The 21056-nt window shown below is 39.4% G+C and overlaps 1 protein-coding gene across 3 annotated transcripts in view; it reads left to right on the top strand.

The window, feature by feature from the left end:
• The first annotated feature begins 7652 nt into the window (after window positions 1–7652).
• SULF2 (sulfatase 2) overlaps window positions 7653–21056 on the top strand; it is a 62186-nt gene continuing 48782 nt past the window's right edge. For all 3 annotated transcript variants that reach the window (XM_059827014.1, XM_059827016.1, XM_059827015.1), the window contains exons 1-2: window positions 7653–7892; window positions 13523–13762. In XM_059827014.1, coding sequence (XP_059682997.1) covers window positions 7718–7892; window positions 13523–13762 — 415 coding nt within the window. In that variant the 5' untranslated portion in view covers window positions 7653–7717. The remainder of the gene's footprint in view (window positions 7893–13522; window positions 13763–21056) is intronic.

The following is a 21056-nucleotide window of genomic DNA, read 5'->3' on the forward strand; positions in this document are numbered from 1 at the left end:
TTGTTGTTCTTGCACAGGAAAACTATATCCTGTCCATTTTCGACCACATAAACCATTTCCACTGTAGCATCATTTTATGATAAAAATAGTGGCATAAAATTCTTTGTATTTGCAGGTGTATGTTTTCTAATGCATATTCTAAAGATACAGATTCAAAATAAAAACTTACAGATACACTGGCATTTGTGATCTGTGGCCTCCTCCATGGATAAGTCAGTATTAGATGTTCTAGTAAGTGTCAGGAAGTTCTGAGGTAACCTGTGCTACATGTGTGCCACTATCAGCATGGGAATGCTAGAAGAAAATGTTATACTCGTATTTTTTTAACATATTAATGTACCAGTATCTTTGAAAGATATGTGTTGAAGAGGTCCTTAAAGAACCCCCTGAAGATACTACATATTTAGATATTTATCCAAACACTATTAAGTTCTAGGAGTAGAGTGTAACTTCTTCCAAGTAGCGTAGACAGCACGGGCTGTAAACACAGTCCCTACCTCGAACAGCTTGATTAAGCTTTTCTTAAGTGCTAATGAATATTGGGTCCTTTAATTTCAACTGCACAAGCGGAACGGGGCCTGTGTTCCCCCCACACTAAGAAGCCCTCGGGCCCTCCCTCCGCAGGTGTGGCGGTGCAGGCCTGCAGGCAGACCCCAGCCCCTCTCCCCTTCGGAGTGCCACCTCACTCCTCAGCCCAGTAGCGCTCAGGGGAGGGCAGCAGCGAGGGGCCAGACCGAGCTCGGCGAACGTCAGCGAGCGGAGACAAGAAGAGCATAAACTATGAGGGGCAATTAATTCACTCTCCCCACCCCTCAATGGACTGGCCCCTTTGCTTATAAAGGCTTTGCGCACCCGGCGGCAGCTCAGCGTCGGCCCCTTCCCCTTGGAGGGGGCCTGCCCCCTTCCCCCGTGCGCGCTGGGGTGCGGAGCTGCGCCCCCGCCGCCTCCTGCCTGGAGGGCAGAGCCGCAGCCCGCGGTGCTGCCGATGGACTTTGAGCGAGCCGGGGGCTGGTGGAACAGGTTTCCTCTCTGCGCGCCGCCGGGGCATTGCGTCAATGCTGGGAGGAGGATCCTCGAGGTAAATGAACTTTTTAAACGGCAGAAGGAGAAGAAGGGAGAGGAGGAAGAAGAGGGGGGGGGGGGGCAGCACCCGCCCGAGCGCTTCCTCTAAGTGCTTGTTCGGGAAACGGGCTTCGGCCGCTGCCCGGCGCCGCGGCCGGAGGATGCGCTTCTCCGCCCCGCCGGGCGCCGGCCTCCACGGGCGGGCTGGGAGAGCGCCGGCCGCAGCACGGCACGGCTGAGCGCCGGCTCCGCGGGTGAGTGTGCGGCGGTGGCTGCGCTGCCCGCGCAGGGAGCGCTGGAAGGGGTGTCTGGAGCCCGCCCTGCCGCCCGCCTCGCCAGCTGGGGACGGCGCGGAGCCTGGGAGCGGCTGGGCGGCGGTGCCCCCGCATCTGGGGCTCCGGGAGGCCGAGCCAGGCTGCCATAGCGGGGGGCCTGGGCGGAGGGTCTAACGCAGCAGGCAGCGAGCAGGTCTGGCCGCGCTCCTGCTGCATAGGTAACGGGCGGGGCTGGAAGTTGAGTGAGGTGTTAACGAGAAAGGGGGCTTGGGGCTGGGAGGGCAGGCAGGGGCGAGCGGGCGGGTGGATGCTGGACCGGCGGAGGCTGGAGGGGAGGCGGTGCGATGCGGTCCTGCCGTCGGGATGGCTGCGCCCCCGCTGCCCCTGACCACCCCCGTCTGGTGCGGCGGGAGCTCCCCCGGAGCGCCACCGCCCTTCGGCCCTCCCGGCCCTGCGGCTGCCGCCTGCCCTGGCACGGCTGGGTGGGCGCTCGGTGCCAGCCCGGGAGCTGTTAACCCTGCTGGGGGGGATCCCGCCGCGGCTGGCTTGCGGGGGAGAGGAGGGGTATGGTCCTGGCAGCGGTGGATGTTGGAGGGGCCGTGTGCCTGCCGCCCTCCCGTGGGATGTATCCCCGTGGTCGGCGAGAGGTAGCCGCGCCGGGCTGTGGCTGTGCGGAAAAGAGTTTCCGAAGACAACTGATGCCATAGCACTTAGCTCCTCATTTAGCAAATTACCGTGCGTACCCGGGTGGTATGTCTATCTGAATGTCTATATGTGTTTGCCTAGGTATATACACAGCATGATTTTTTTTTTTTTTTTTTCTGTCTGCGGCTACAAAAAATTCTGTTTGCTTGGTAGAATGTATTTGTGTAATGGTAACTGTTCTTGCCTTCTTTTTCTATCTTAAAGCACTTGCATTCATTCCTTTCTGGTATTGTAAGAATTGACAGTCTGTGGCTGTTACTGTACTTAATACAAGTTAATAGAATTATCTTTAAAATCAAAGACTTGTGTATCTTTTATTATTTATAAATAAGTGAAGATGGTAAGTATAATATGGAAATAATTCTTAATCTCTTTCAAGTTGTTATTGGGTTATCATTGCATGTGGTGCAGAAAAGCATGTTTATTATTGTGGATTTGGGGGATCCAAATAGCAATTTAACCTATCTGAGGACTAACTAATTTTGTGTGTATTGCTGGGGAAGCTCTAATAATAACATGCAAGCAGTGAACCGAAAGGATAGTGTGGATTTGTGGAAAGTATATTGTGCTGTTTAAAACACTTTTTAAAATATCAAGTCCTAGGGAAACTTATAACTGATTTATAATTCAGTTTTATTTAAAATAAAGTTACAGAATAGGGAAGAGATTCTGTAATGCAAGTAAGCTTCCCCTGGATAAATATTTAGCTTTGGTATAGAGTTGACCAGCATAAGGACAGCGAGTCAGAAGAGCCCATCTGAATAGTAATTCAGTGCTCTAAGAAGTCTGGAAGCTCTGTTCCTGATTTATTCTGAAGAAATTGTAGATACTTGCAAATAAAAATACTTTAGCCATAGTTTGTGTAGGTAAAGTGGCACAAGTGTAATCTTTGAGAGCTACAGTTAGCACTGGAGGTTTGATTTTGTACTTTCTCCCTGAATTTTTGACTGCCGGGGGAAAAAAAAAATATCAGAAAGTATAAAACTATGAGAAATCACAGCATGTTGTTAGATTACAGCAGTAATGTCGGTACCAGCCTTCCCCTGGGAACCCTGTTTGATTGCAAACAAGATTCTTCCCAAACCACATATAAAAATGTGTTCATCTCTTACAAACAAAATATAATGGTTTCAAATGATGGTTGACAGTGTCAGTGAAAAAGGAGTTATCGTAACCAAACCTGGGTGTATAGGAGTGACTCAAGAGTTAAAAGAACAGCAGCACTGCTGAATCCATTTAACTGGCAAAGTGGGTTTAATTGGGTTGGTTGCTAGGGAATGGCTCCAGCACCCTGTATTTCAATGAATTTAAACATTGGACAAATGGCACACCTAAGTCTGCTTAAATAATGCACCTGGTATTGGCTCCAGCCATATTTACAGCAGGTGTGCGTTGCTCCTTGCTAACCAGTTTTCCCTTATTGTGCAGTTCCACTGTGCGGCTTACATGCTGTTACCCTGCTCTGTGGTGGCTGTTGGGCAAGTTGAACTTGCCATACCAATTCTGTATTTAGTGTTTTGCAGTATGCTTATTTAAAAAAAAAAAAAAAGTTAATGTAACCGTTACTAGAAACAGCTTTCTAGAAGTAGGCTTGAAGCAGGATTAACTTACGTATTTGATACAAGAATGAATTTGTTGCATGTTTGTACCTTTTCTGTTAAGGAAGAGTCACATACTACTCTTGATTATATTGGAATAACTTAATTATTTGATGTCAGTGAAGTTGCGCTGGGCTTATGCATGGTACAGTTGTGCTAGGACTTGCATTAGCAAGGTTGGGAGTGGCAGTATGTGCAAGCCACAGTCAGTTACTAGTTTTGCACACAGTGCCTGTTACATCTGTGCCAAGCAATACTAATCGATAGCATTTTAAAAATACCATCTGTGGGTAGAACTGACACCCGTCATCCCTGTGCATCCTGCCTGTGCTGCTGTAGAACTGACATTAATTACTGAGGGCAGTATTAAAAAGAAGTCTTTCCTTGGTGTAAATGCTACTTGGGAACAGAACTTGGCTCCATTCTTTTATAAATAAATGTACTGAAGTCTGGCTTTATCTCTTCAACATTTATAATGTGACTTAGTGTAACGTTCTCTGTTGCCACACAGGAGAATTAAGTTTGGCTCTATTCTCATTCCCCATACTAGCAGGAGTTAAGAACAAAAAGAGGCAGCTGTATCTAGTTCAGGCTATGAAGGGAGTTAGGGACTTGTTAAACTCAACTGTAAACCATAGAAAATAAGAGGACCAGACTTTCTCTAAAGCAGGCTGCTAGGAGGTTTCATAGGCTTAATGAAGCTCAGCTAGATGCCCCAGCTGAAGAACATTTCATCAATTTCTGATAGCACTTTCCTAAATCTAAAACAGGAGTGGCCAGACTTGTCAAGTTCATATGTGTAATCTGGGAGAAAATAAGAGGCATACCTAATTCTCATGAGAGCCACTACAGATTAAGCATCTTTAATATTGGAGGGTGGCCTGCAGAGGCGCATAAAGCAGTGGACCATCTGTACCACTCGGATCAAAATGCATCATTAGAGAGGGTGCTATATTAAAAATGAAGGCAGATTGTGGCACTGCTGTGGAACTTTTCTGGCTTTACTATGAGTTGCAGATTAAATGTCTTGACAGAAATGGGGAAAGAACTGTTAATAGAGACTTTATGTCATATGTCTTCCCTGAAGTTCACTGAAGACTAGAGGTTAAAAAAATTAATCTGTATTTGACCACTGGCAATCCATGCAAGAGACTCTTCTGTTGCTATTCTGGGACCTATTTAAAGCTGGCTTTTAGATTTTACTGCGTATATGCAGTTAGTTGTAGCGTGTCTGCCTTTTATGAATACATACTTCAAGAAATAGGTTATTTTCTAAAATTGCTTTAATTTTCTTACCTAGTTATTGGTATGAATTTTGCACATAATTACATACTTTGAGTTGGTTTCCAGCAGTACTTACCCTGATAATAATAGGAACATAACACATCAGAATAGTTGAAAAATCTTCATCGAGGAGGGGGTTGAGAAAGAGATGACAAGTTTGGTAGAAGATGTCTGTTGTACTTGACATGAAATTTTCTCTTCCACCCGCAGTATCCTCCCAGAGATAATTCTTTTAACCCTAAATATACAAGTGTGGATAAAATAACTGTGGAATAGCAGTTTATGTACACCCCCAAATGTAGACATCTGTCTATATTGCTTATCTATCTATATATGTATAAGCAGCTCTCTGAGCTGGCGACAACTTCTATCTTTAGATACAGTGGAGTGAGTGAGGGGCAATAAACTGAGGAAAAGACAGGCTGAGGGGAGAGAGGCAATGAGGTCATGAGGTTACTTCCATGCATTTGTTTAAAACATGTGAGAAGAATGCAAGGAAGACTGTTACATGCACAATACTCTACAGTAAATGTAGTTATGAGCAGATATAACAAGAATGGACAGCCTTCTAAATGCTGCAAGAAAAGTCAGCAAATGCTATTATTCCGTGAAGCAGTTGGCTAGTACAGAGCGGAAAAAACGCACGTTAACTTTTAGACCTTCAGAAAAACGTTTGTATATAATGAAAACATCTATGTTGTCAGCTTTTTTAAAAAAAAAGAAAAAACAGAAGTACATATGGAGTCATTTCTGAAGAGCGAGCAGAAGCCATTTCTCCACCCCCTTCCCCCAAAAGCTGGTGTCCAGGAATATATGCCTGCTAAACTAACTTTTTTTTTTTTCCCCTCTTCTTTTGAAACAGATCCAGGTTTGCCTCTCAAGCTGCTTTGGACTACTCTGGACAGTAACAGCACATTGAATATGACATGATTCTTCCCAGTTGTACTGCTGCAGATGGAATTCTGAGTACAAGGAATGAAAATTGATAGGACTTGTTGATGTTCCTTCTGCTATAGCCTGGCAAATCTCTGATCATCAGCAGAGGTACTAAAGATGTATCTGTAAACTTAGGAAGTTAGACTTTTCTCTTTCCCTACCCATTGGAACAAGTGCTAGGATACTTAAAATCAATTTTTAGTTTCTATGAAATAAGTTAATTTTACCTGCCTGTGAAACTCACTGGAGAGACTAGTAAGGAAGAAGGATTTTTCGTTTCCTCAAAACCCTATTAGTGTACATTTTTGGAAAGCAGCCTTAATAAATATTGCCTCATACTATAGCTACGTATCTGTTGACTTATATGAAAAATTCAATATGCATTTCTTAAATAAGCATAGAAGCCGAGTATAATTTTTCAGACCAGTGGTTTTGCAATTGCATGAGAACTTTGATTAAGAAAGTTTATCTCAAAGAACAGACGCTGACAGAGACGAAGTAATAATGTAGCTATGAAATAATCTGCTGGAGAAAAAACTGTTTTCCCAAGTGGCTTTAGGGATAGAATAGCCAATGTATTTCTTTAGGTAAAACACACTGTGCTAGGTTCTTTCTGCTCAGGCATTTCTGGTCTTTACAAAAAGCAGATAGTCTCCCTTGTGTCATTTTTAATTGATTTTTCACTGCATTACAAGAGATTGTTGGCACCAGTCCAGGAAAAGGCAGGCAGCAAGTAGGGAATTCATCAAAACCTGACTCATTGATCACTGGATCTGATGAAATAATTAGTACTTGATATTTTCAATACAGTTTCATACTGTTATTTTGACTTCCAAAAGCAAGAGAAAATCCCTTTGTACCAGAAAATCACTGAGCAAAACTATGATTTCAAAAATTCTTCAGCACGCTTATTCATTTTTTGGAATCTCCATGTAGGAATTGCTTGGAATTTTTTATTGGCTCATTAACAGGAGCAGTACCAGTTAGACATGCTCTTTTTTGCAAACAAGTCAATTTTGGGGCATTTTATTTATGATGGAGAGAAGTCATAGGCAGTGCAAATCATTTTGATGCATCCATTCCCAAACATTTGTAGTAATGGGCCTTCAAATGTGTTCATTAATAGTAATGATATTTTTTAAAAAAAATCTTGGAAGCCAACAGAAATGCTGAAGGGATATCACACTAACATCAAAGCTGTAGTAGACTTCAAACAGTATCATACCATAGTTCCAAGATCTGGGCAGCTCTGCTCTCTAATGAAATTTGCAAGATAAATCAGTATGTAACAAGTCTTCTACCTGAGGATCCTCTATGAATTGGCATTGTTTGCTCCATGAAGTTGCATGTGTTGTTAGCTCAGTACATTTTACCACAGTCCTGTTTAAAAATATGGATAGACTTGGGGTTTTTTCCTTCAAAATCTGCATTTTTGATGCAGTAAACAAAAATGTCATCTCAAAACATCCCAGAACCTTAAGGAAGAAGATTGCTTTTTATATGTATCAAAGCAAAAGTAAGAGTTTGATACCCTGCTAAATCCTTGAACTTGCTGCCAAATTTGAGCATAGAGTGAAACTTCGTTGCCTGCGTTGGTAATGGCTTATGAACTGTGAATTTTTCAAGTTTCTGCTTCTATCTGGCACTAGAAAAACATTCAGTTGCTTTGTTGTTGTGTGGGCTTTTTTTTTCTTAGGAGTTAGATTTGGAGAGAACCTTGCTGTTCCTTGGAGGGGCAGGGGGGTCAAGGTATAGATAAATACTTGTTTCCATCTCCCTTATAGGAGACCTGCAAACAAAAAAGAAATAGGAGCCATTAACCTACCTTGTTCAGAGAGAACAATAAAGCAGCACAATATGGCACAGCATAGTATTGTCCTTGGATTATTCATGATGACTGTTTTATCACTGTTGGATGGAAGTTCAGCTTTCCTGTTAAATCAGCGTCTGAAAGGAAGATTTCAAAGAGACCGTAGAAACATCCGCCCGAACATCATCCTTGTTCTTACTGATGATCAGGATGTAGAACTTGGTAAGAGCCCAACATAAAGAGAATTTTAGCTAACAATTATGGCACTGCTTTTCCTTGAAGCTAGATTCTTGCGTTCGAAATAATTATCTTTTTTCAGTGCGAAAAATGATAGGAAGAACAAGTACCAAAAGTTTAAACCTACCTTTATGTAAAAAATACTTTCTGTCTGCATGCAATTCAAGGACAGCAAAAGTTAGTCTCCACTTAAAATGTCAAACTTCCTGTTTCTGTGGAAATATGAGATTCCTGCCTATCTGTCTTCATCTAGACACCTAAACTATGCTTCTGGCAATTGCATATAACCTGGTAAGCTACATGCCAAAGCAGTAGGTTTAAATTCATAACTGATTATTGCACCATATAATTACCCAAATTTTTTTGTGTAATTGCAGACATTCATTACATATACAATTTTAACTTTAATTACTTAAATGTTACCTAAAATAGTCATACTATTCTTGGTATTGTCCATTTAGATGTGTAGTTAATTGCTGACCAAAATCACTTAGTTTGAAAAGGTTCTACTGTGTTATTCAATGCTACGTTAATTATTGAAGAAAGGAGATGAAGATTGAACACACACTTTGCCTAATGATTTGGAATAATGAATTAACTGACAGAGTTTGGGTTTTGTTCTGTTACCTGAAGAAGCTTATATTTACCAAATGTTGTCTGTAGTTAGGAGAAGTGATTAACGCAAACCAGTTTACATTAATAATTTTGCATTGGAAATATGCTTTTAAGTGAGTGTAAAGCCTGGATCATCTGAAAGATGAGAGCTTGTATATGTGTGGTCTGGTGGGTTTTTTTGACAGTTACTGCATCAAATTTCTAGTATGGATGGGAAAAATTGGAAAACAGACCTCACAGAAGAAACAGAACATAACAGTACAGTTAATCAACTTGTATTACTTAACACACTTACTTATCTAGTTGAGAAGTTAATCACAGCAACGTGGCAGCATTCTTACAGATGCGTCCTTTTTATCGGTGTTACTGCATGTCTGCAGTATCATAGATGTCACATTGGTCTCAAAGGTGGTGAGAAAGCCTGCTATGGCAGTAACCCCACCAAATACAAATGTATTTCAAATGAGTAGGATCAGAAGATTTGTTGTTGTCCTTGTCACTTTTTTTTAAAAAATGGTTATTTGGATCACAAAAAAAGCAGTTTCAATAATGTATATCCAAAAGAACCAAAGTACATTATCTTGCAGGCTCAGAAGGTGGTCCTAAAAAATTTATCATCTTCTATTCTATGCTAGCCTGCTTGTTTCTGATGCAATTGTCTAAGTCCTTTGGGCAGTATATTTCTCTTCTCTGATAATCTGATGCTTTCCAATTTCAAGCATAATGGGCATGTGTCCACACAAATTAGGATCTAACTAAGGAAAATCCATTTGATGAAGCTGAGATTTGATATTTGTCATTTGCCACTAATGGCTTTGTGAGACCCCAAATTTGTTCGAATTAATTTTTATTCTTGTCTATTGTCTAGTGAGCTGTCCAAGTTAATAAAAATTGCCATTTGTGGGATTGTGGTTAATGCATTTAAGAAAGATAAAAACAAGATGTGAATTACAAATAAAAGCTAAGGAAAACTTGGAAGCTATGAAAGTGTAGCAGAGAAAGCTGTGCATAACTAAGATTTCATCTGTTTCTAAGAATATTCCGTAAATGGTGGGTGTTGTAGCTTTCATTGTTCTTTTGTGGCTACTTTTGAGGCAAAAGGGAAGACAATACAATCTCAAGTGCTCATAACAGCCTTTCCTTTATTTAATTTAAGATAGATTTAACAATGTACCAGTAGCAGGTGGAGTTTACCAGAAAGAGAATGTCATCCTTTCAGGAAAGGAGTACAACTGTGTTGGGGTTTTTTTCTCTCTCTCTCTTTTTTTTTTTTTTTTTTTTTTTTTTTTTTTAATTTTCACTACTGTTAATCATGAGTTTTACTTGGGAAACCAAACCTCAGCCTTGTATTGAAAAAAGGAAAAGACTGATGAGGGGCTGATGAAAAGGATGCAGAATCTCCAGGTCAAAGGAGAACGAGTGTAAATTGTAATGGATACAAATGGGAGAAGACAAATGAGAACACCAAGAACTACTGAAACATACACACTCAGTTGAATCAAAAGAGTTGTACTGACAAGCAGAATATAAAGAAGAGGAAGATACTGATGTGGAGAAAGAATTAATTAGAAACAAAGACTTTTTTTTTCCCCATTAGAGCCATTTAAGTCCAAGTTAGTATAATGCTGATGTCCCCTGTGTGATGGACTCAGCATCTCCAGTTTAATTAGGTTTATCTACCATATTGCTGTGGTTTAACAAACCAGCTTATTTCATTATCTCATAGTTGGAGAAAGATCTGATTATTCAGAAGATATTTCAGCCACGTTAGAGAAGTCTGAGTGAAAGGTGATTTGTATGTTCCTACATCTTCCTCTGAGAAACTACAAAAGTGGCATGGAAGATAATTTTTCTTAGTTATCATACATAGAGATTAGGGCCTTAGATCTTTGTTAAAATTAAATATGAGGGAAAAAAAAGGAAATGAAGATGTGAAAAGGGTGTCTAATGAGGTTCAAATAGGATAAAAATAGAAGGCTTTCAGGGACAGTTAATTAACATTCTGGGGTTCAGTTATCTGCTTATGGATACCACTTCTTAAATTGTGCTTCAGAGTAGACTAAGTCACTTGGGACTTAATACAAGTTCTTCAACAGCTGGAGCTCCCTAAAACTCATGTAAATTATGACCTCTGACAACAAAACACAACTAATGATGAAGTCAATATTATTTCATAAATAACTGGTATATTTTCTCCATTAATATTAGTCAAAATATCAGCCTTATCCCTAAAGTGAACTATGAAGACACGCTAAGCAAAGTTATGGATACCACACAAATTTCAAGTGGAATTTCAACCTAGGTTTTGCTTCGCTTTGTTCAGTGAGCAGCTTGAATGCATCAAATTGATTAAATTTTCATATTTTCACGGTAGTCCAATGGACATTTTTTTTAAATAGCCTAGAAATTTCACATTTAACTACTAAATAATTTTTTTTTATTATCAGTGGTTTAGACAGGTAACAGAACATTTTCTGACTTATATACTCACACTTCAAAACATGACTTCCCTTGCTACATCCACTAATGAAACCCCGGAAGGTTTTCCAACTCAGAAGGTGATTTGGTGAGGTTCCAGTTGCTGATTAACACGTAACTAATCTTCTACCAGAGAAAGATCAATTTCTGCTTTTTCTCACAACTCTATGTTTGTATTGGAGGCAAGCTGAAGAAAGTAAGTTTTTGGTTGGCTGGTTTAATGCTGTTTAAAATATTTAAAGCTGGCCTATTTAAGATTGTACAGAAGAGTATGCTGGATTTTTATCTTCCACTGATCTGTCACTCTGTATTAGTTCTCAACCCAGGGAAGCAGATTAGATCATATGCTTTTGTATTAAAGACTGTTGATATATAGGTCCTTGTCATTACAGCAGTTTTATTAAAGGAGGTTACTGTCCCCAAGGGGAGTCTTAACATGTACTGTTATTTATGCACAGATGCCTCTGTCATTTAAAGGGGTTGTTAAATTGTATTTTAATATTGGGATGACAAAACATTCTTTTGGTCTGCCTATGTATGCTTCGGCTAGCTCATAAGACAACACAGAGGAAACGTCGACAGTGTTCAGGGTCACATAACGTATAATTGACTGTTACAATTGTTAACTGTGGTGTTAGTGCCTTTGAGCACTAACATTTACCCCGCATGTTATGGAAACAAAAAACCTTGCTTTCTTCAGAAACTTCTTTTTGATATGTGAAGTTCTAAAGGGGGAATGCAATAACCTGCCTTGGTTCTTGTCCCAAAGTGATCTGACAGAGATGTGCTCTGACCTGAGAAATGCACAAACAGATTTTTAAATTTTTTAATATTCATTCCAACAAAATGTTCTCAAGAAAACTTAATACCATGGCAATTTTTAGGTGAAATGACCTACAGTAGCCATTAACCTTCCTTCATGGTGCCAGAGAGTCAGATTTCGTATGTGGCTTATGACCATTTTCCCTCTAGGTTTTGACTCCTGGTTATATCAATGTGCCCTGTATCAAATCGACTTACTGTTGCAATTTCATAATGAAATCCATGCCTAAAGAGCTTAGAAGAAACCTAAACACATTATTGACAGAAACAACATACAGTTTGTGCCAGATGGTTGCAGGATGCATTGATTAAAGCTGAACTATTAATCCAACTCAACCTTGGGTAAGTTAGCCCTAATCCTACTCCAGCATGAACCCATACCTTCATCTCCATGTTGTCTATTGGCTTTCCCTGCTCATAACAAGAAGGGAGGGTTGGTGATGGAAAGGTTTACTCTCCTTTGCAAGGTCATGCTGATGACAGGTACCATTACAAGTTCTTTGGAAAATGGAAATTCTTCCTAGATCAAGTATAACTCACTCTGGTGCAGTTCTACCTACAGGCACAGATAGATGAAGGAAGCTAAATGTATTTTTTCTTCTGATCCTTGGTGTTTCTGCATGTAAGAAGAACTCTGATATGGATCCAGATTTTAGCTAGGTGGATGTCTATGGTAAAGATCCAGTCTTTGTCCAAAGCCTTGCCTTAAATAGGAAACAGAACAGCCATTTGGCAGCAGTGTGGCTTTTGGTAATTGTTGACAAAAATACTTTTACTCCTGTTACCCCAATTCATCCAAGTTCCTGCCAGTTAAACTTGCTTGTTTGTTTTTAGATGATGGTTATAAACTATATGGTGTTATCTGTCCCAAGTAGACATCTAAAAATCTGATTCTGCAGAACCAAGCCTAAGAAAATTTAGAGAATTTTGGATAACACTATTATCAAAATGGATCAAGTGGATAGATAGAACTCAGTGGGCTGGTTATGGAAGTCATTATGAGGGCTTTACTTTGTCTTAGGTTCAGTGAAAGTTACAGAAATCAATACCTGCTAATACCTCATTAGGGAAAAGAACATTCTATCTAGAGAAGAACTCTAGCAGACCCTGCTTGAGCAGGGGTTTGGACTAAATAATCTCCAGGCGTCCCTTCCAACCTCAATGATTCTGTGATTACAACCCTCAGCCTTTTGCAGAAGGTTGGCACAAAAGGCAGTGCATCAGGTATCTTCTGAAACCAAGGATTAAACAATGCTTAAGGAGTATGCAAACTTTGGTCAGGGTTGCTGCACAAAGTGAATTTCACCCTCAGGCCACATTGTCTCAGCCTACTTCATGCTGGTTCTTGCCTTCAGCTACTGGAACAATACTGGTGGTTTTAGAAAAGCTGCACAGATGGTGCAGATAGTTACAGTGGTAAATCTTGAGCTTAGAGAGAGAAATTAAAAAAGCATTATGATCTATGTCAACAGGTTTGAGTCAAATCTTAACTTAGGACTTCAGTATGTGGTCCTTCTTAAAACAATGGGAGAACTTCACTAGAGGGGTGAGAATAATCTCTTTGGGTTTGGGTTCACTGTGAGATTACAGTGCCCTTACTGCTTGTGCTTCATTCTGGTCTCTGATACAACACGTGAGCTCTTAGTTAGCTCTTGTGACTGAAACAAGAAAGTAATTTTGAGATGGTTTTCTTCTTCCAGGTTCTATGCAAGTGATGAATAAAACAAGGCGGATCATGGAACACGGAGGTGCTCATTTCATCAATGCCTTCGTGACAACACCCATGTGCTGCCCATCTCGCTCCTCTATTCTTACGGGGAAGTACGTCCACAACCACAACACTTACACTAACAATGAGAACTGTTCTTCTCCGTCCTGGCAGGCTCAGCATGAAGTACGTACGTTTGCAGTGTACCTCAACAACACAGGATACAGGACAGGTAAGATCAAGGCTGGCTCCATCTGAAAGCTTCCTTAGACTTATTAGTACAGAGGCTAATGTATATAATATTTTAATTTGTTCTCGTGATGGACTGCAGCAGTGCAGAATGCCAGAGTGTCTTGCGTGTAGGTTTAGCTTCCTTGTACTTTTACTTGGGGAAATTTGAAAATTACCTGAAGCGCACAGAACAGACAAGAAAGATGGTATGGAAAGAAATTAGCGATTTGAATTTTTCATAAAACAGATATATTAATCAAACTAAGAATACAAGAGAAGGGACTGCTCCTTCTGTGCTTTGGGGCAGAGCTGTCAGCTGGATTGCTTTCTCCAGACAATCCATTCCCAGAAAGGTGTTTAGGATAAATAATGGCTGAGGGATAATTGGCAAGATCAAAGGTACTCCTGAGAAACAAATGATGCTCTTTGCTTGCAGTACTCCTTAGGAACAAATATCCTGTAGAAAGGATTTCAGAAAATATGTAGCACATGTTTCACACCTATTTCCTTCTTGCATTCTCCAGACATGAGATTTGGGTCCTTGCTCGTTACAGTGGTTTTATCACTTTTCTTGCTAATGCCTTTTGTTATGATGAGAAACAGGCATAATCTTGGTTCTGTTTGTGTTATTTATAGTATTGTAGTATACTTGTGATGGATAGTATACTTTTTTTCTTTGAATTTATAGTATTTGAGGCTTCCAGAAACTGGTATAAATCTTGAATAATAACTGTAACAAGATCACTTATTTTCTTTCTAATTATTCGCGTGAGTTTTACATATTATTGATGCAAACTCTTGGTCTTAAAACAAATAGGTAATTGCCTTGTTTTGTTTTTCTAGAATAAAGACCTGAATTAATCTGGAAAGAAATAAATTAGGGGAAGTGCACATACCTTATTAATTGGTTGCTGTTTCCTTCCATTTATCATTCCTGGCACTAATACCAATGATCTTATGAATACCACAGCAAGGTTAATGTTTTGTTCTTCATAGGTTATTTGTTTTGTGTTTACTGATGTTTGTCTATTTTAATAATTTTTATATTTAGTGACTACAAATTGAACACCTGCAATTTCTACTGACTTGCATAGCTATTGCAAGTGTCCTGGTATTCATATATCTTACATTTTTACATTAACTTAATATTTAAATTTAGACCCAAAATCTTAGTGAATCTAGATTATATTTTCAGTCTACCTCTCTTAATTTGCAAACTAATTTTATTGGAACACACAGAAATAGTGCTTTTACAAGTACAAAACAATTGTCAGGTGTAAATGAGATCCTCATTGATGTAGTTAAATGTGATATGTTATTATACAAATCTAAATGGAAATTGCCATCCTTGGAGGCTGGTGTTCATTTCTGATCTCCAGTTAAAGTCTTGAGTTACCCACTATGACAGATGTCAGCAGTAAGAAGGTATGTTTTACTTTTTCCCCCCCCCCCAAAGATCTGATCAGATTTACCTGCTTCAGAAACAGCAGGAAATTGTACTTTAGAACCTTGTTCACTCAGTTTCAAAAGTAACCTGCTAAGGACAGTATTTTGGAGATAATGAATACAGTTTCTCTGAAATGGGGAGTCCTCCTTGAACATGACTGTAGTGAACAAAGGAAGATCTGGAAAGCACAGGAGTTCATTTGTAGGGGAGTTTTTGGGGGTTTTTTTTTGAGGTCCGTGGTAGTACTGGTTTGCCCTGCAAACGTGAAGTTTAGCTTCTTGGTGCCTTTTTTTTTTTTTTTTTTTTTTTGTTAAGGAGGAGAAGAAAAAGAGACCATGAGAAATAAAGTGTTTTGAGGCTTGCTTTTATATTTAAGTTCACAACCTTGGAGTAAGAAAGCTATTATTTTGGAAAGGTTTTTTTTTTTTTCCTTAATTCATAAGCCAGGCCTTCTCCCTGTGTTTTTATCTTCTCTTTAAGTTTAAACTTGAAGGAAGAAATTGTACTCTCCTACTCCACTTAACCTTCCCTCTGTTTTTCTTTTCTGCCAATCATTTCATATCTCCTTGCCCTCTTCTCTATTCATAGTGATCTCCGTGTGTTTTGTTCTGTTTCAAAAAATTATTCTGCTGGGGACCATTCTTTCTGCATTGTAGTATTTTCCCTGTGGCAGTGGCATTTGTGGTTTGGATCTATACAGACTGCTGCTGCTGCTGACACCTTTGGGAAATGTGCCGGTGGTATGTGGGCAGGAGGGAGCAGTGTGGTGCAGGTTCCTCTTGCACAAGTGGCAAGTAAAAAATATGAGAGGAGATGGAAAAGGTGTGACTTTCTTATAATTGTTTCTCAGTTTCAGCCTTGGTTGTCAGTTTTACATTTTTTAACTTTGGCACTTTAAAAAGTTTGACCAACTTTGTTAGGCACTAGACTTGGCAGAATAGAGATGAAAGGAAGAGGCTGAGCTGAAGGCAAGTTCTGTCTTTGGCTTTAACAGTCAGGATTTTGACCATCATGCATAGGGCTCACTGTCGTTTTATGTGGCTCCATTAAAACACGTATCATGGCAACCCAAAGGTTGGGGTTTCCTTCTGCAGTGGAAACCATTGAGGCAGTAGGTGTTACAGGTATGTCTTCCTCTGCATTAACCTGTCTCACAATCTAAAAAATGCCGGTGTCATGAATAGCAACTGAAAGGCTGTGTTCTTGTTATGTAACCACTACACGTAAACAGCAAGTTCCCAATCTCAGTATATTAAGGAATCGGTCCAATTTTGAAGAGCTTCTCACATCATTGTCCTATTACATATTGTTGGAAATTAGGCAAGAAGGACACTTTATGTAAACAAACAAAGTCAACTGATGAATTAATCTTTCGAAGAGTCAGTGTAAGCAACATCTGAATCATCACTAACTTAAAATAGTGGACGCTAGTACTTCAACTTGGAGCAGGAGATGATTAGAATGGAAAAGAAACAAAGAGATCATGTGACAAACATTTCTGAATGTCAGGGAATTTCTCTGCCAAAGGTTCTTGTGTAAACATTTACAGAGAAAAGGTTCTGTTTTCCATGAACATACACATCTCTTTCTGTGAGACAGCTTTTAAAATGCACAATGCATTGTTGCATGCTTGGGTCCTGCAGCAACAAATACCAAGATGTTTTATTTGAATACAGATTTAAACTTTCCCTTAGACATTACTTAATGAGAAAAGCTTCTCTTTTCCGTTTGCTTGGCTGGCTGAATGATTAGGTCTTAAAATCAGTGACTGATTCCAGAATATTTTGTCAGCCTTATCTGCAGTCAGGAAATGAAAAGACGAGCTTATCTTATTAAATTCAACAGAATTGGGGATGGTGGGCCAAATTCAGCCTGGCAGAAGGACACTTCTACTTCAGTGAATCTTCTGAGAGAGTTCTGTTAATTTATGTTAGGGCTTAACGTGGCTCAGTATGCAACAAATGCAGTACACATTTTGGCTAACTTACCATCCTTGTTCTTGTTGAGCAGTACCCTATAGTACAGCTAACCCTCTTCAGTTAAATGAACCTATTAACAAGGAAAAAGCTGCTACTTGTATGGTAATATGTCAGTATCTCACTCTGATGGTAAGTCCATACTTGGATTATGCAAAGAATTAATAAATGCCATCTTGCACCAGTCGTGTATTTTGAACCTAGAGAAAAGTCGTTGTGGGAGGTCCATCTCTGCCATTATGAAAAATTTCTTGGGTATAAAAGTAATAATCATTCTTAGCACTTTCACAGGGCTTTACAGTAATTAACTAATGAATTCATTAAAATTCAGTGACAATCTTCCATTTCCTCCCATTAATATTAGACTACGAAGATACAGTGGCTGACTGCATTCAAATAATTATTTTTCCACTTCACTGTCTAAGCTTTTGACATTTTAAAGTGACTTTAACATTAAATTGCAAAAAAAAAGAGGAGAAAGGCTATTGGTAAATGTTTATTAGAGGAAGAATGAACCAAAAAAATATGTGACCAGATTTTAATATCTAGATACAGGCCAGGAGAAAAATTCTTAGATGGTCAGTTCCCTGCTGTAGAATTTGCTCTCCACAATAGTTGCTGGTTGCAATTTCTTATTACAGAAATACTTAAAAACTTAACTGAAGTTGATCTCTGTGTATAATTGCTTGGTAGGGAGTAATTGGTGACCTAAAGAGTCCAAGAGGAGACAGAAGTAGAGACAGAATAGTGAAGTACTTTCTACAAGGTCACGTGCAGGTGAAGAGCAACATTAAGAAGAGATGCAAGTTTTGATTGACACTCCAGTGCCCTAGCCACTATGCCGTGCTGCGCTTCTTCTCTGTCACGTCACGTGCGTATAAAGAAAATAGATCATCCAAGTCAGAGTAACATCATCTATGCAGGACAGATAGCTTTTGCAGCTGATGAAGAACTGAAGGCCATTTTTAAAAATAATAACCAAGTGATTTAAGAGTCAGACTTAATTTTTAGAAGTAATTTGCACGATTAGGAACTGAAGTGTTATGACGTTCACCTCCAAGACATCTAGGTGACTTTTCAAAAGTGGGTATCAGGTTTCTGAATTATTTATCTTGAAGGTAAATTATTTTCCTTAGATCTCTTGTTCTGTCTATAGAAATATTATCTTAACAAGGTCTGTCAAATTATAGCTGTTAGATGGTTTGAGACCGTTAGACTGGAAAATGGTGTGAAAGAAAGATTCGGCATAGTGGCTATATCATGATAGCTGTTATTGCAAAAGGAAATCAAGGATCTATGCTGGAAAGAACGTAAGAAGAGTCCTGATGTATAGCCCAAAATCCACTGACTCTGTCCATGTTACTACTTCTGGCAGGCTTGGTCCGTGGTGGTGAACTATTGAGCTGGAATATCCTGCAAATATTCTGGAGAATGACATTTTCAAACAAAAGACAGTTCTGGATTTCCTGCCTCATGTGTGTTAAAGATTACTTTTTTTTTTTTCCTTCCAGATCTAACTTCAGTTCTATAATATAAGTTGGTTTCAAGTCAAACATGCATATATCCTTTCCCTCTGTTTCTATGAATTGAGTTCTAAGCATCAGTAATTTCACTTTAAACATATTATAATATATGATAACTTAAAATGAGAACACGTGAAGTAGAGCTGTGGTCTCCTGAGGATTATGCAGAGGTTGCAGAAGTGAAACTTACCCATACAGCTACTGTTTCATCACCTGTCTTCTGCATGTAGCTTTACGTTATTTAATGCACATTTTAACTATCCGGAACAGAAGAATATGTACTCTTCTGTGAATAACTCACTGAGTAAAATCCACAAGATAGCCTGCAATCCAATAAAACTTTCCCAGGAGTCTGAGATGAAGGCATCCACAACTACAGAAATAAGCCAATGTCTGTGGCTCCCTTATTTCCAGTCATATTTTGTTTCCTTCTTATCCTCTCTCTTATTTCTTCCCCTAAATCTATCTGTTTTCAACATAAAATGTTGCAGATTGTGAGAAACACTTCGTCTTTTTCTTTCCCCCTAATTTTAGTAAAGATTCATCGTTAAGCTAGGTAAGCTTTTGCTTAGACTGTTGTTAAAAACGATCTGACAATCCACTGTTGGGGAGGTTTTTGGTTTTTATGTGTGGAGGAGAAAATGTTGCATGTGATGAGAGGATGATAAATCTAAAGGTAAAGATTATTCTGTGACCATGATACATAAAAGGAGGGAGTGACACCCATGATAAATTTTTAACAAAATGTCTCGTTGGTGGTTTTGACATTGGGAAACATTTTGTGGAAAATTGGAATGGTCAGAATTGACCACCAAGAAATATGAGCAGACTGACTAGCGATAGTGAGCTGTGTTGTAGAGTAGTGCTCTAACCCACGTAGCCAGCCAGCACTCCTGCTTTCTCTTGTGCTGCCTGGCATAGGAAATGATGCTGTTGCGGTACACTAAGTCATCTTGTCCTGAATTGTAATAACGATTGATGATATGAAGATTTCCATTTCTAGATTTTTTTCCTTTAACTTTCAGAGGATGTGTGTGAGAGGGATGTTTTGTAAGCTGTGCCATAGGCATTAGTGAAAGGGGGCTTTGGCCCCAATTCCATTGGGAATTTGCTCACCTGAGAAGGACAAGCAAGACTTGGGTCACCATCATTTTTCATTTTGATTCCTTGTTGACCGTTTCAAAATATTTGGTTTGAGCCCTTTTGTTTTATTTGGCTTCATCTGCTCCCTTTCAGCCAATTCTCCTGATTCATTAAATAGATCTTGGCACTGTTTCTTGGCCACAACTGAGGAATGTGCAATGCAAATTCAGGAAGAGGAACAAAGGTGTCATAAAGATTACTGTGCATTGCCTTTGTCCTGCTAGATATCAGACTAGTCCCCTGGTATAACAAGAAAGCCTGTAGGCTATTCTAACTACAGTGGTTACCAGTCAGTGTACAACATGGTTTTTACAACTATTAGGTTTCATGAATTGTAATGATAATTTTTATTCCAGTTACAGAGAAGAGCTGTGCATGTAAAGGCTCTTGCCTTTACTACTACTCTTTTTATGTCCCTGTAATGGTGGATGGAGCATGTGATCTAAGAAAATTTTGTGCTATCAGTGTACTATAGGTTAGAGAAAAATTGGGCCATCATGTGCAATAGACTAAAATAAAATGTGTGCTTGTATACACCTGGACTTCTCTCTTTAGTCTAACTGGTTAATTACTTCAATGAATTCATCATTTCAAGGACTGTTGCAGACATACAAAAGAACAGAAATAGCAAAAAAGTACTCGGAGCCCAGTCTTCCTTAGCGTCCTGAAACTGATGGAAGTAAAGGGATCGGAGAACAAAATGTGGTCTTAAGCCCCTCTTTTCCTCCTTAAAAATACTCTACATTTAGGAACGCACTGTATGTTTTATGCAACGCATTAGATCTACTGCAGTTACTGAGGTATTAATGCTAATGCCGTATCTCCTAATCTTTGCAGTAGTGTCATATTTCCTGTTGTCACTAAAGGTGCCAGCTGGGACTGTTTTGTGCAAGTGACGTCAGCACTTAGGAGTTACTGATTTTTGGAAAATCTGGTCAGTTGTTTTGATACCTAATGAGAACTGAAGTCTCGTGAAAAATCTTGCCCGTGGATCCAAATTTAATACTGAATTACAGGATTTTATCTCAGAACCTCCATACTTCTGCTGTAAATCCATTAATTTCACTGGGTTTATTCCATTGTACATTGTCAGTATTTTTGGCCATGATGTGAATGCAAAGCTGACTTGACCTTTGGGCTTACTGCTGGTTACATGCGTACTTAGCCATGCTGAGTGTGCTTTCTCATCTGCTTTCCTCTGATTGT

This window comes from Gavia stellata, chromosome 20, assembly GCF_030936135.1.
Source record: "Gavia stellata isolate bGavSte3 chromosome 20, bGavSte3.hap2, whole genome shotgun sequence".
Lineage (NCBI taxonomy): Eukaryota > Metazoa > Chordata > Aves > Gaviiformes > Gaviidae > Gavia > Gavia stellata.